This window comes from Siniperca chuatsi, linkage group LG1, assembly GCF_020085105.1.
Source record: "Siniperca chuatsi isolate FFG_IHB_CAS linkage group LG1, ASM2008510v1, whole genome shotgun sequence".
NCBI lineage: Eukaryota > Metazoa > Chordata > Actinopteri > Centrarchiformes > Sinipercidae > Siniperca > Siniperca chuatsi.
Window position 1 is genome coordinate 1,100,001 of NC_058042.1, and position 12,500 is coordinate 1,112,500.

A 12,500-nucleotide genomic window follows, 5' to 3' on the forward strand; every position below is an offset into this window, starting at 1 on the left:
GTGAAGGCCTTACGAGCTCACAGCGCCGCCGTCACCGCCGCTCGACTCTGCTTCAGCGACAGCCGCGTCCTCAGCTGCTCCTCCGACCGCACCGCCATCCTCTGGGTAAACTCCTCCACCTGTACTTATTAACTCACAGTGACGCACATTCACACCTGAAGCTGTCCGATACAACCGCAGTCTGAAGACCTGGACTCTGAGCAGCTCCACTGGAGCAGCTGGGGGTTCAGGGCCTTGCTCAGGGGCGCCTTAGAGCTGTCTGTAGTTTTGCTCTCTATGGATACACCAGCAGGTGCTGCCTGCGCAGCTAGCTAGCCGTGATGCTCACAGTAAGCTGAAGCGTGTCCTGTTGACCTTTGACCTGTGCAGGATGTGGAGAGCTGCAGACCTCTGAGGGTGTTTGATGGACTTCATAGTAAAACCATCACTGAGTGCGCTCTGATGCCAAACAGCAACAGGTGAGTCTCAGCTGACAACAGCCTGGATGTTTTACCTTCATTACATTATTAGTTTGTGGATCAATGGAGATGATCAGTCGACAGCAGAGGGAGACGGTTTTCCACGAGAAATGCATATTATTATATTTACACTGTCTGTTTGATATTTGACTTGTCACTTATGGATTTAAACAGCTGCCACATGAAGGTCCAGACTCACAGGGTGCTTACATGAGTCTGAGTCATTTTTGGCTCCGGAAACCGGATGAAACCAGATTCGAGTCCTGCTGTTGTCCTTTAGAGCTGAAGCTAAATGTAATGTTTGTCCTGAGGGTGGCGCTAGAGGACAGGTCAGAGGGTTAGCAAGACGAGGCGAGGAAAAACTGCATTTACGGCACAGTTCATACACCAAGGTGCTTTAGAAACAAACTTTAAAAGAGTGAAAAAAATAGAAAATGTGAACGTTTATACAAATTGAAAGATGTAAAAATGAACATAAAGACGTAAAAACAACCAAAGTCATTAGCTTTCACCCTCTGGGAAGCAGGAATATCCAAAGAAGAGCTCGTGGACTCCTGTCCAGGAGTTGTTGCGAACAAAGTGTTTAACAGTTAGAGTGAATTACACGCTCGCCAACACAACTACCAGCAGTAAGTGCAAATTTAAGATCCTGAGCTTCTTCCTGTTTAAAGTGGCGTCTGAGAGAAACTCCATAATTCAGCGTGCGATCACACAGCTGCATTTCAGAGGTCATCTTTACTCTGAGTCGAGTCGGTGCTGAACGGACTGTGTGTCTGTCAGGATGGTGACCGTCTCCTGGGATAAGAACATGGTGGCCTCGGACCTGGAGACGGGACAGACGCTGGTAACTCTTCTTCTTCTTCTTCTTCTTCTTCTTCTTCTTCTTCTTCTTCTCAGAGGCCTTAACAATGACACGTGATCCATTTGTTTGTTGTTTTTTTGTGTTCTGTTCACATTTCTTTACAGATAAATAAAGTTAAGAAACAGGAGTAGTAATGCCACAGTGTAGAAATACTCTGTTACAAGTAAAAGCATCAAGATATACTTCAGGTACCAAAAGTAAACGTACTCATTAAGCAGAACAGTTTCAGAGTAATATATATTTTATTACTGGATTATAGTTATCGATGCATTAACGGGTTCATCACTTTAATGCTGCAGCTGCTGAAGGTGGAGCTACTTTTAAGTATCAATAAAGTTTTATCTGAATCTATAATAATACATCATCAAATAATCATAAATCATTATCATACATACAGATCATTCCCGCTACAGCTGAAACGATTAGTCGATCTATCGTAGAAAAGGTTTCAGTCGTAGTCGTCTGGACGCTGTTTTCAGAATCAAGACGTTTCGGCTCCCATCCGGAAGCCATTCTCAATCGATTAGTCGATTTATTGATCAGTCGATCGACAGAAAATTATTCTGCAACAAAAAGCGTAAATCCAGATGTTCTTTTCTGTTTTATATCAAAACTGAACAAACTGACAGTTTATGGAATTAATCATTAATCCAATAATCAAAGATTCATTGGCAACAGAAACGACCGTTAGTTGCAGCACTACTTCTCAGTCCTGACAGTTCTTGTGGAGATCAATCCTGATATTGATTATCGCCCTGGTTGTGCAGTGGAGGTGCAGGCAGGCCGGCCTGCTGACCTCCTGCAGCGCCTCGTCTGACGGCCGGCTGCTCGTCTGTGCTGCGGATCCACAGAACGGCGTTTACATCAGCGACGCGGCCAGCGGGCGGACGCTGCACCACGTCAGCGGTACGACAGCCGGCTCACACTGCCTGGATTATTAACTCTGCTGTTACTTAGTGAAGGTGCGTTTGTTTTGTCTCCCAGATCACCACCGCTCCACCATCACGCGGTGTCGGTTCGACCCTCAGAGCCAGCGGGTGGCCACGGTGTCTGCAGACCGGAGCATCAGACTCTGGGACCTGCTGGCTCAGAAAACCACCGTGTCCATCGACAGGTGACAAACGCACTTCATCAGACTTTTGATTTCTGTTGCTCACCTGTGTTTGCTGCTGCTTCCACTGCTTTTTGTTTAATTGACTCTACATTATAGTGTTCAGGGCCGGATGAAGTCACCTGAGGACCCCTGGCCCCCGCTGGCCCCCGCTGGCCCCCGCCTCCTCTTTTTTCTCACTCTCTATATGTGTTGTGGATATAATCTGTGTATATTAAAGCTTTGGGAAATACACTCATTGCACTTCCTCTCTGAGAGTCAGATGTTCAGATCGATGCCGCTCTCATGTCTGCACGTTAAATATGGAGCTACCGCCAGCAGCTGGTTAGCTTAGCTTAGCATAAAGACTGGAAGACTTCCCTAAATCCCACCGATTAACATTAGAATTCATTTTGTTCTGTACAAAAACCAAAGTGTAAAAACGACAGCTTGCTGTTTTCTGGGGGTTATGTGCCGGACTATTTCTTGGCCGGGCTCAGTACCTTCCTGCAGTCTGTGCTGGTTGCCTGGCAACTGCTCAGACCCCCCGTAAAACAAGCTGGCTGTCTCCTTTTAGGTAACGGACAGATGTGAGTGGCATTCATCTTCTCAACTAACTGCAAAAACTAAAGTGAAGAAATTTCCCAAAATGTTAAGCACAAATGAATTTGGTGAAATGCACCATGTAAGCACACGAGACTAAAGAAATAAAGGCTTTAAAACTAGATTTTAACTTTGTGGTCATTTAATTTATTGCAAATGTGTGAATGTGTGGCGATGAAGATGGTGCATCTCTGCCTCTTTCACTTTAAATAAAAGAACATTTTTAAACGAGCTAAATGAACATTTTTGATTTCTTCTTCTGTCTTCCTGCTGTTGCTGTCGTTTCCTGTCTCTCTCTCTCTCTCTCTCTCAGTAACCACGGCAACGTCGTCTCTGACTGCTGCTTCACCAACAACGGGCACTTCCTGTGCACGGCATCGTGGGATAAAAGCTTGAAGCTGTGGGACCTGCAGGCGGGAGGGTTTCGATCTCACGGCGGGACGACGCTGCAGAGAGGCCACGAAGGCAGCGTGAGCTCCTGCAGCTTCTCCGCTGACGGTGAGCGTGAAGAACAGCGGCGGGGTCCGCCTCTCGTCCCTGTCCTCGGGACCTAGCTGCCAGCTCGGTGTTCAGACCCCCTCTGCAGCAGCACCGAGGTCACGTCCTTCAACTTTAGGGTGAATACGGAGCTTTTAGCAACCTGGCAACGTTTCGAAGCTACAAAACGTTCACATTTCTAGGCCGACTCTAGTGTTTTCAGCCCTCCGGCTCTGGCTGATATGACTTTACGGTGTCTTGCTGCGTTTCCTGTGGGACGGTGCCGCGTGGTCGGCTCGGTGGGATTCATCAGTACCGCTGCACACACTTAAATCTCCATTTGAGGGAGTAAATACACAAGCTGGGGTGGAGGTTGATGGTTCGAATCCAGCAGCTCTCCAGGTCAACTCCGGATAAATGAGCTCAGATAACAGATTCTTCTTTATGTCGTTCGTCTAATAAAACACTTCCTGTCATGTTTCCACAGCAAACCTGCTGGCGTCTGGCTCCTACGACAGGACTGTTGCACTCTGGGATATGTCCTCCGTCTGCCAGGCTCTCATCCTGAAGGTGATTAAACTCAGTTCACTGCAGTATTGATCGTTCGGAAATAAAAGGCATCGTGTATCATTGATTTTAAAGCTCAGCTCGTGTTTTTTGCGTTCTCTGTCGCAGGGCCACAGTCATTGGGTGACAGACGTGTCAGTCAGTGCTGACAGGAAGTTGGTGGCCTCTGCCTCCAAGGTACGAGTCCGTCACCAGTACGATCACTGTCACACTAAACTCCGCTAACGCACTGATTTTAACCCGTGTTAAACCCTTTAGCCACAACAGCGTTGCGGATCTTCCAGTTGTGCTGGGGCTTCTTAAACAAGGCCAGTCCTTCTGTAGGAGCTGGATCCAGAACCAGAACGCAGCTCATGTCCCAACATCCGTTCTACAGAGAAAAGGCCTCGTCAGTGTTCAGTCAGCGGGTCATTTGTTCTCCACGAGGCTTATTTCTCCCTGAATAATGGTGCAAGTCAAGGTGCTGATTCTGAATCTGATTAGTGACGACTGATGGGACCAAGTTGGACCGGGTCTGTTCCGGTCTGGGTCAGTGGGGTCTGTTCCGGTCTGCGTCAGTTGGACCGGGTCTGTTCCGGTCTGGGTCAGCTGGCGTTGACAGTCGGCAGATGAAATCATACGTAAAGAGTCTGATGTGAAGTCTTCAGATCCAGTCGAGCCAGTCGTTAATTTTTTTTAACCATTTGATATTTGTGACTGGCGTCGGCGACCGATGATGACGTCACTTGTGTGTCGCAGAGGGAGACGTGCCTGTAAACAAGCAGCTGTACCTGAAGTTCCTCCAGGTCCCTCTGTGGCTCTACAGTCCCAGACTCCTTCCAGCACTAATGTCGCTGCGGATAAACGAGCTGCTGGTTGGCGTCCATGTTTGTTTTGAACACAGGGGGGTCAGCTGTCCTTACACCTTTATACATCTGTAAACAAGCAAAACACAGTAAAAGTGTTACTTAAACCAGGCGTTTGGGTTGGAAGACCTGATTTCTTTGTTAGGATAAGCTGCAGCAGAATCCGTGAATGTTGCTGATGCGTGGTAACGCAGCTGTGGTGCGGCTCTCCTCCGTCTCTGTAGGACAGGACGGTCAGGTTATGGAACATAGAGAACATGGAGGACATCCCAGAGGTCATGGAGAAGAGGAGGACCGAAGGAACAGGAATTCACATCCTCAAGGTGAAGAGCAATCCCTCCGTCATTAGTTTGGTCCATTTACTGTGTGCGAATGACGGCCGGCAGTCTGAATACTGACAGAAACGTCTGTGTTTCCAGTGTGAGGAGTGTGGAAAGCCGTTCCCTGTGTCCAGACTGCAGACCTCAGAGCTGCTGACTCAGTGCGTCTTCTGTCGACTCAAATCGCCCTCCAGGTACCGGCCGCAGCCTCCGCCCCTCATGTAGCTTCCTGTCCGGGAGGTCAGAGGTCAGCCGCGGAGCAGCAGCTGGTAGGGGCTCAACATCTTGCTCATGGACACTTAGGCAGGGTGTGGGGAAGATACTGGCATCTTGCTAACCCCAATAACAGGCTAAAGTCCAGCTGGCGCCCCCTAGAGGCTGCAGTGTTCATTACAGCCACAACATACCGATAAGACGGCTTTTCTTCGTCTTACGCACTTGATTTTAACCACATGTGCGCGCGCTGGCTACCCAGTGTGTCCCGTGTTGCTTTTTGTAAAGAAATAAACACGCGTTTCATTAAAAGTGAGGTCAGCAGCAGACTGTGAACACACCACAACAACGACGGCGGTGTACAGCTTTGAAGAGAAACTAACAGAGCTAGTCCACAGTCGTCTCCATCTTTAGTTCTGTTTATGTTCAAATCAGAAATTCTCGAAGACGATTCGACCCTAATCTGCCCCCTAGTGGATGAACTTCTTAATCCTCCAGCTACACACAAAGCACACGGGCTGCTATATAAACAGCGCCGCTCGTCTATGTAAAAGCAGTATGTAATAAAAAATGTAAAGTTTGTCCTGAAGGTGGCGCTGAAGGAAAGGACATGAGGTCATAAAAACGTTGTCAGTATTGTTTCAGATGTAACGTCCCATTCAGTTTCTGTATAAATGACACTTTGACTGAATTCAAGTTTACTTTTATTATTTTAATTTTACATAAAGTACATTTGTAAACTGTTCAAACTTTCTTCATTTTCACAGACAGAACGTGTTTCTGTGCCTCACCAGCAGCTGCGTGGTCACGTCCGTGTCCAGCAGTGAGTCACGTCAGGCCAGAAGGAAGCTGCATGAACGCCTCATCCTCTCCGAGCCAACAACCAACGCCATCATATCACATCCAGCTCCCGCTGTTATTACAGACACGTGAACTAACCACAGACGCTCACCTCGCCTCTTCTGTCGAGCCGTGACTTTTAACCTGCGAAGGTCTAGGGGCTTGTGGGAAATGGTGTTTGTTAAAGGCCGCTAAAAAACATAAATATTGGAAAAAAACACGATATTAGATCTTAGATTTTTAACAGCCGTCGTTATCTAAACAGTTGAAGCGACACACAACATACAGTTTGAGAAAGGCTGGATTGTTAGTTATTAGAACTGATACAAATTGTGATTTTGAATGAGGATCAGAACCTGGAAGTTCAGGTTCCACTTCGGCTCTCTACAGGGCGAAAACAATTAGTCATGTAACCGATTCGTTGATTGGCAGACAATGCATCGACAACAATTCTGATAAATGATTCACTGTTTAAGTCGTTTGTCAAGCACCCAGCAGTCTGCCCTGCAGGACACACATCATCATTTACACAGAAAGATGTCAAACTAATTCTCGTTCCAGCTTCTCAGATGTGAGGATTTGCTGCTTTTATCTGTTTTCTGTCATCAGCCGTTGGTCGGACTAAACGTCTCCTTGGGTTCTGGCTAATTGTGATTGACATTTGTCACTATTTTGAGACATTTTATAGACTAAGCAATTAAACGAAAAAAAACAATTAGGAAAATGATTAGTTGTAGGCGTAGAAAACTGAAAGGGTGCAGTGGCTGACAATCCCCTACATTTCATCATTTCGTCCTGAGGGTGGTGCTAGAGGAAGTCATAGTGTCCAGACAGAGAGTTCATCCTCAAGGGAGCATGAATTTCTCGACGACCGAACCATCGGGTTTTCGTATTTCTAGTGTCCAAGTGGAAATGTTGTCCTGAGGAACGGTCAGGGGCATTTATCCTCTGGGGACCATGAATGTCCATCAGTCTGACCAGTAGTTTGTACTCTGGAGCAAAGTGTTGGACGGACTGGCGTCGACATCCTTACCGCCGTTTCATTTTAAAGGCCTCCTCTGCGATCACACGATGGAGCGGTTGAATCTGCATCAGAGGCTCCGATCGCAGCACATCTGCCTCAGCTCTGCCTCATCAGACCCCTCCCCTCTCAGGAGGCGCGTTGGTTTCCGTCTGCAGAGCGTCAGAAGATGCTCTGCAGCAGACAGTGGCAGCCGCAGCCGGCCGGACACTCGTCCTGCCGGCGGAACCAGTCCATCATGTGACTGGTGTGTCCTCCGTGACCGCAGCTCAGGCAGAAGTTGGAGGAGCCGCGTACGGCCACGTGACAGATGGCACACTGGAAGGTGAGACGCTTACAGACGGCACACTGAGTCCCACGAGCCTGACTGCGACAGTGACAGCAGTACACGCCGAACTCTGCGGGGAGACACAGAGCGCAGGGTTACTCTCAGCAAGACCACAGTGTGTTTATTAAAGATTAGAGATGCTCCGGTCGATCAGGCGCTCAGCAGCAAACGGCTGATAACCCAGACGTCACGTCGGGTAAAAAACAAGTCTTCGGAGATCTGACGGAGGCACGCGCTCGTGGAATAAAGAATAAAAAATAAAGTCTGTGCTGCACAGCAGCTCCTGCTTTAGTTGTTGTTATACTGGTTTTTTACCTAAAACCTTTTATCTCATAATTGTGACTTACAAAATCTGAATTTTACTTATTATTATGACATAAAGGCAACACAGACTGGCAGCGTGTTCTCGTGTTTCGTCGGGACAGACCTCCGTTCTGTTTCCCATATCAACACACACAAACTCTGATTTCACATCACTTCGTGCACGTCCGGTGTGCTGCAGGCGTCAGCTGACGCACTTAGTGAGATAGTAAATCTCATCGTTTTGACTTGTTCATTAAACTTAAACAAGCAGGGAGTTTCTGTAATGATTCTGCAGAACAGAAACCAATCGCCGATCGTGTCGGAGCATCCCACCGTTAAACACGTCAGCAGGTGTGCGGACGTTTGGGGAAAGACGTACCGATGCCTTTGTGAGGTTCAGGAGGGCAGGAGGCGAACTTCAGCACGTCGGCTCTTTTCTCCCTCAGACCCCAGCGGTATAAGATTTCACCATAACACTTCTTAAAGTCATCAAACTGCAGCGTGTTGGCGGGGTCCAGCAGTCTGCAGGAGGGAAGGAAATGACATCAGAGTGACATCAGAGGTGTGCAAATGAGACGCAAACCGGTCACGCCAGTTCTCCCACCGCCCTCTTTTTACAGTCCAACGTCACCTCTTGTTCATGTCGTGCTGCTCTCGCTCTCGTTCCCGTGGATCTGTGTAACCCTGGTTGCCATAGCGATAATCGTCAGGGGACGGTTCTCCCCAGGGGTTGGCTTGCTCAGAGTCTCGACCTGCGAACAACGACAAGACATCCGACCGGGTGGAGAGAAATGTAAACATCATTGTTAAATAAGTAGACAGTGATGTAGCGATACAGCAGGCGGCCTGCGCGTGGCGCTGCGGAGTCTCACCTGTGTTCCAGGTGGTTGTAGTGATGGAGTCTGAGGTGCTGGAGCACGAGCCCGAGGTGACGGAGCTGGACGTGTAGCTGGGCTGAGACAACAACAGACGCGTTATTACATCACTTCCTGAAGCTGAACACACTGAGCGTGTTTTATTCATAGAAACATAACTTTATTTATACAGCGTGTAGAGACAAGCCGAGAAAACCAGCTCGCAGAGCTGATGTGGGGCTTTCACACAACAGCACTGTGAACGTCCGGAAGACATTTTTAAAACTTTTAATTATCAATATTTTCAGACACACGTGGAGTTTCAGTGAAAAAGGCTCAGAAACGAGTCGGCTGTCAGTCAGACCAGAAAGTTCTCAGTTCATTCAAGTGTGGCTGTAATTTACAATTATTTTCAATACAGATTCATTATTTTCTCGATCGGTCCCTAAAAACAATGAAAAATGGCCGACACAGTTTCCTAAACGTTGTCAAATGTCTTGTTTTGTCCGACCGACAGTCCAAACCAGATAAATTAGACGCAGCGCGGACTTACGTATCGTGAGTGGTGTGGCGGGAACACGGAGGAGCGAGACGGGTGATGTCCGTACAGAGAGTAACAGTCCGCAGGAGCCTGAGCCCTGAACACACTGCACAGCATGGCCAGAGTCTGGACGTCGCTCATCTGACTGTAGTGATCCAAACTGGAAGGTTTGACACAAACACTCTGATTTTTATTTGGTATTTAACAGTTTCACACACACACTCGCTCGTTCCTCTTCACGCAACACTCTTCTATCCTGCCGCTACGAAAATATTCCCTCCACTGAGTTTTCTCCGTGTTATACTGTTTTACTACATTATGTACTCCATCGCATCTCTACATTAATCCACACAAACTGTTACTCCTTCATCATATTATATATTATTCAGGTGTTTGCTGTTCTAGTAGATGGTGTCATGCTACTCTTACATCCCCTAACCACTCCGAGTCACTTCACTTGAGACAGCACTACAGTATCAGTGGCTGCTGTGTGTGTGTGTGACCTGCTTGCTTTGTAATCTTGACTTTAATTGCTGTTTTTATATCTGTTCTCTTTTATTCTATTCACTTTTAATTTTTTTTTTTTTTTTTTTTACTTTTCTCTGTTTATCTGGACGTATTTGTGTCCTTCTGAGGATCAATAAAGGATGACCTACAGACATTTAACTAAAAGGTGTTGACTTCTTTGGTTTCAGGAGTGGAGAAGACTCTTTGTGAAGTAGAAGTGAGATTCACTGGACAGTGGAGGGAACGTTTCCCGTCATTCACTGGCTGCGACATGAAGCTCTGACTGCAGGAACAAATACACTCACAGAGTCTCCAGCAGGTGGCGTCCAAACGGGTGTCTGGCCCAGGGGGTCTCTGTGTCCGGGTCCGAGTCCGGACTCAGGTCCTGACTGGTCGCTGCAGATGCCAGGGCCCACACCTACACACACACACACACACACACACACACACACAGATACTGATAATGAAACATAGAGCAGCTGCTTCACAGTTAATGAGCTGGAACAAGGAAGCGAATGGTTTTACTTCTCATGTTTCTCGTAATCTGAATGAAATATAACAACGCATTAACAGAGTTTACAGGTCAGACGACAGGTCACAGGTGTTCCACCATCAGGACACCTGTTGTATATTTCATCATTCAGTTCACGTTTTAAGGAACCAAATTAATAACGACAACATTCAAACATCTGCCAAAAGTTCAAATTTCTATATAAATATTTAAAAAATGACCATAAAGTATTTTCACAGATGGGAATACTGACTTTAGCATTTATAGTCGGACCTTTTGGCACAAACAAAACCGCAGAATTGGAGGTCCAGGTCTAGAGACTGCGAGCAGACTGTAGACGTTTTGATTAGTTTGAGAGTTTTTGATAAAAACCGATTGATACAGTTTTAACAGCGTTGCAGTGGATGAAAGAAGCTGACAGATGAACTTCAGACAGCTGCTGCAGCGCCACCGTCAGGAGACCTGTCGTCTGAGCGTCAGTGCTTTGGGACCAGGCTGCTCAGAGATGTTTTTCTTCAGAGGCGAAAGAAAAGAGACATAAAGAGAGAAAACCGATACCTTTGCCACGTCTCTGCGTCCGACTGTGAGCGCCGCCGCTGCGTTCTTCTTACACGTTTCCTGGATGTCGTTCATGTTCAGACTGACGGGACAGAAAACATGTAAATACAAAAAAAACCAGACATAAATCACTAACGTACGGACTCTCTACTGGGAACCGTCGCAGTGAGGTTATGGTCTAACTTAACTTATAAATCTGTAAACAGAGACTTCTCCTCCACTCTCATTAAACACTGGAGGCAGCACAACTTGTATTTTATTTTGGAGGGTAAATATTAGTGATTTCCTGTAAGTCACAGAGAGCTGAAGGTAGATGAACCTGTCCGGCCGCACATCCTCCCAATAAGCTGAACCAAAAGACAGTTTGAGTTATCAGGATTAAGCAGAAGCTTGTTGGGGCCCGTAAACAGTCCAGCTAACAGTGGTTCTGATTTAGATCATTTTAGCAGAAAACTGGTGATTACTAAAATTTGCAACCATTTTTCAGATTTGACAGTTTTATGGAAACATGGTGGTGACTGGAGTTTGCAAAGGGATTGAATGTATTTCACCCAAAATACAAAAACACACTTGGTGTCAACAGTTTTCACAGGGACTATTTGTTCCGTAGAAAGTAGTTCCCATGAAACGTGGCGCCGGGTTTGTGCATTATTCAGAGTAACTGTTTATAGAGACTGAGCAGTACAAGCTACATTCAGAAATGTCAGAGACAGATATCTTCAAACCCGGACAAATAAAACCAAGACTGTGCATCGATAGATACGACTAGAGGAAGAGAGAAAGAACCTTTAATTTGGGTGGAAATGCTTTGATCAGCCAGTTTACAGCTTCACTTTGTGCGTATTTTAACTCTCTTGTGACACTTTAGACTCTGAATGTCAGCTAGAGCTTCAACCGGTGATTATTTTCATCAGTGATTAATCTGCACAGTATTTTTATCAATCAATTCATGGTTTGGTCTTTAAAATATCAGAAAACTGTGAAAACGCCCGTTATAATTTCTCCCAGCCCGGAGGTGATGTGTTCGTATGGCTTGTTGTATCTGACCAAACGCCGTCGATAGGCTGATCGATTAATGGGCTGATCGATTAATGGACTGATTGATTAATCGCTGATCACTAATGAATGTGTTCTACAGTCTGGTCTCTCACATGTAGATCTCCCCCAGAGCCTTGTGGACGGGCAGCAGACAGGAGATCTCCTGGATGATGACTTTCCCGGCCAGTTTGATGGGACGGTTGCCGTAGTCCGTCCCCTCTCGCTTCGTCTTAAACCGGCGGGATTTCTGACGGACAGACGGACAGACAGACAGACAGACGGGCGGGAGGAGGGAGACAGCAGGCCCAGAGGAGACAAAGCACCACCTGATTAAAAGTGGTCTGGATATCAAATTACTGTAAGACACTGTTCACACTGCGAGACGCTGACTGGTGGACGGTTTCTATAAGCAGGTGCCGCTGTTACTGTAAAGGAAAATGTCCTCTAATGAGGAATTTTAAGAGGACATCTGTACTTTTGAGGGGACTTTACACAGTTAAAACAGTAGTTTCCATACATCGTACGTATATCTGGGGCCTCAGGATGAAGCGTAATGTTTGGGAC

The 12,500-nt window shown here is 46.8% G+C and overlaps 2 protein-coding genes and 1 long non-coding RNA gene across 9 annotated transcripts in view; 2 read left to right on the plus strand and 1 right to left on the minus strand.

Annotated features, from left to right (window-relative positions):
* Positions 1-6,719, plus strand: part of LOC122881082 (WD repeat-containing protein 88-like) — a 9,253-nt gene extending 2,534 nt beyond the window's left edge. The window contains exons 2-12 of one of the 4 annotated variants that reach the window (XM_044206793.1): positions 1-105; positions 370-458; positions 1,239-1,302; positions 2,088-2,226; positions 2,305-2,434; positions 3,327-3,511; positions 3,978-4,060; positions 4,166-4,234; positions 5,127-5,225; positions 5,322-5,491; positions 6,203-6,339. The exon at positions 1-105 is cut by the window's left edge and continues 6 nt beyond it. In XM_044206793.1, coding sequence (XP_044062728.1) covers positions 1-105; positions 370-458; positions 1,239-1,302; positions 2,088-2,226; positions 2,305-2,434; positions 3,327-3,511; positions 3,978-4,060; positions 4,166-4,234; positions 5,127-5,225; positions 5,322-5,447 — 1,089 coding nt within the window. In that variant the 3' untranslated portion in view covers positions 5,448-5,491; positions 6,203-6,339. Of the gene's footprint in view, positions 106-369; positions 459-1,238; positions 1,303-2,087; positions 2,227-2,304; positions 2,435-3,326; positions 3,512-3,977; positions 4,061-4,165; positions 4,235-5,126; positions 5,226-5,321; positions 5,492-6,202 lie in introns of all 4 variants that reach the window. The other 3 variants (XM_044206802.1, XM_044206813.1, XM_044206822.1) reach the window with 3 other exon arrangements.
* The window catches only part of wdr59 (WD repeat domain 59), a 26,773-nt gene continuing 20,395 nt past the window's right edge, over positions 6,123-12,500 (minus strand). For 3 of the 4 annotated variants that reach the window (XM_044206723.1, XM_044206704.1, XM_044206714.1), the window contains 8 exons: positions 12,050-12,183; positions 10,899-10,980; positions 10,135-10,247; positions 9,335-9,482; positions 8,800-8,881; positions 8,559-8,679; positions 8,307-8,449; positions 6,123-7,694 (listed from right to left, as the gene is read on the minus strand). In XM_044206723.1, the coding sequence (XP_044062658.1) occupies positions 7,459-7,694; positions 8,307-8,449; positions 8,559-8,679; positions 8,800-8,881; positions 9,335-9,482; positions 10,135-10,247; positions 10,899-10,980; positions 12,050-12,183 (1,059 nt within the window). In that variant the 3' untranslated portion in view covers positions 6,123-7,458. Of the gene's footprint in view, positions 7,695-8,306; positions 8,450-8,558; positions 8,680-8,799; positions 8,882-9,334; positions 9,483-10,134; positions 10,248-10,898; positions 10,981-12,049; positions 12,184-12,500 lie in introns of those variants that run through there. The other variant, XM_044206732.1, reaches the window with a different exon arrangement.
* Positions 12,301-12,500, plus strand: part of LOC122881095 — a 9,674-nt gene continuing 9,474 nt past the window's right edge. The window contains exon 1 of the long non-coding RNA XR_006379096.1: positions 12,301-12,500. This exon is cut by the window's right edge and continues 1,993 nt beyond it. This is a non-coding gene — a long non-coding RNA (uncharacterized LOC122881095).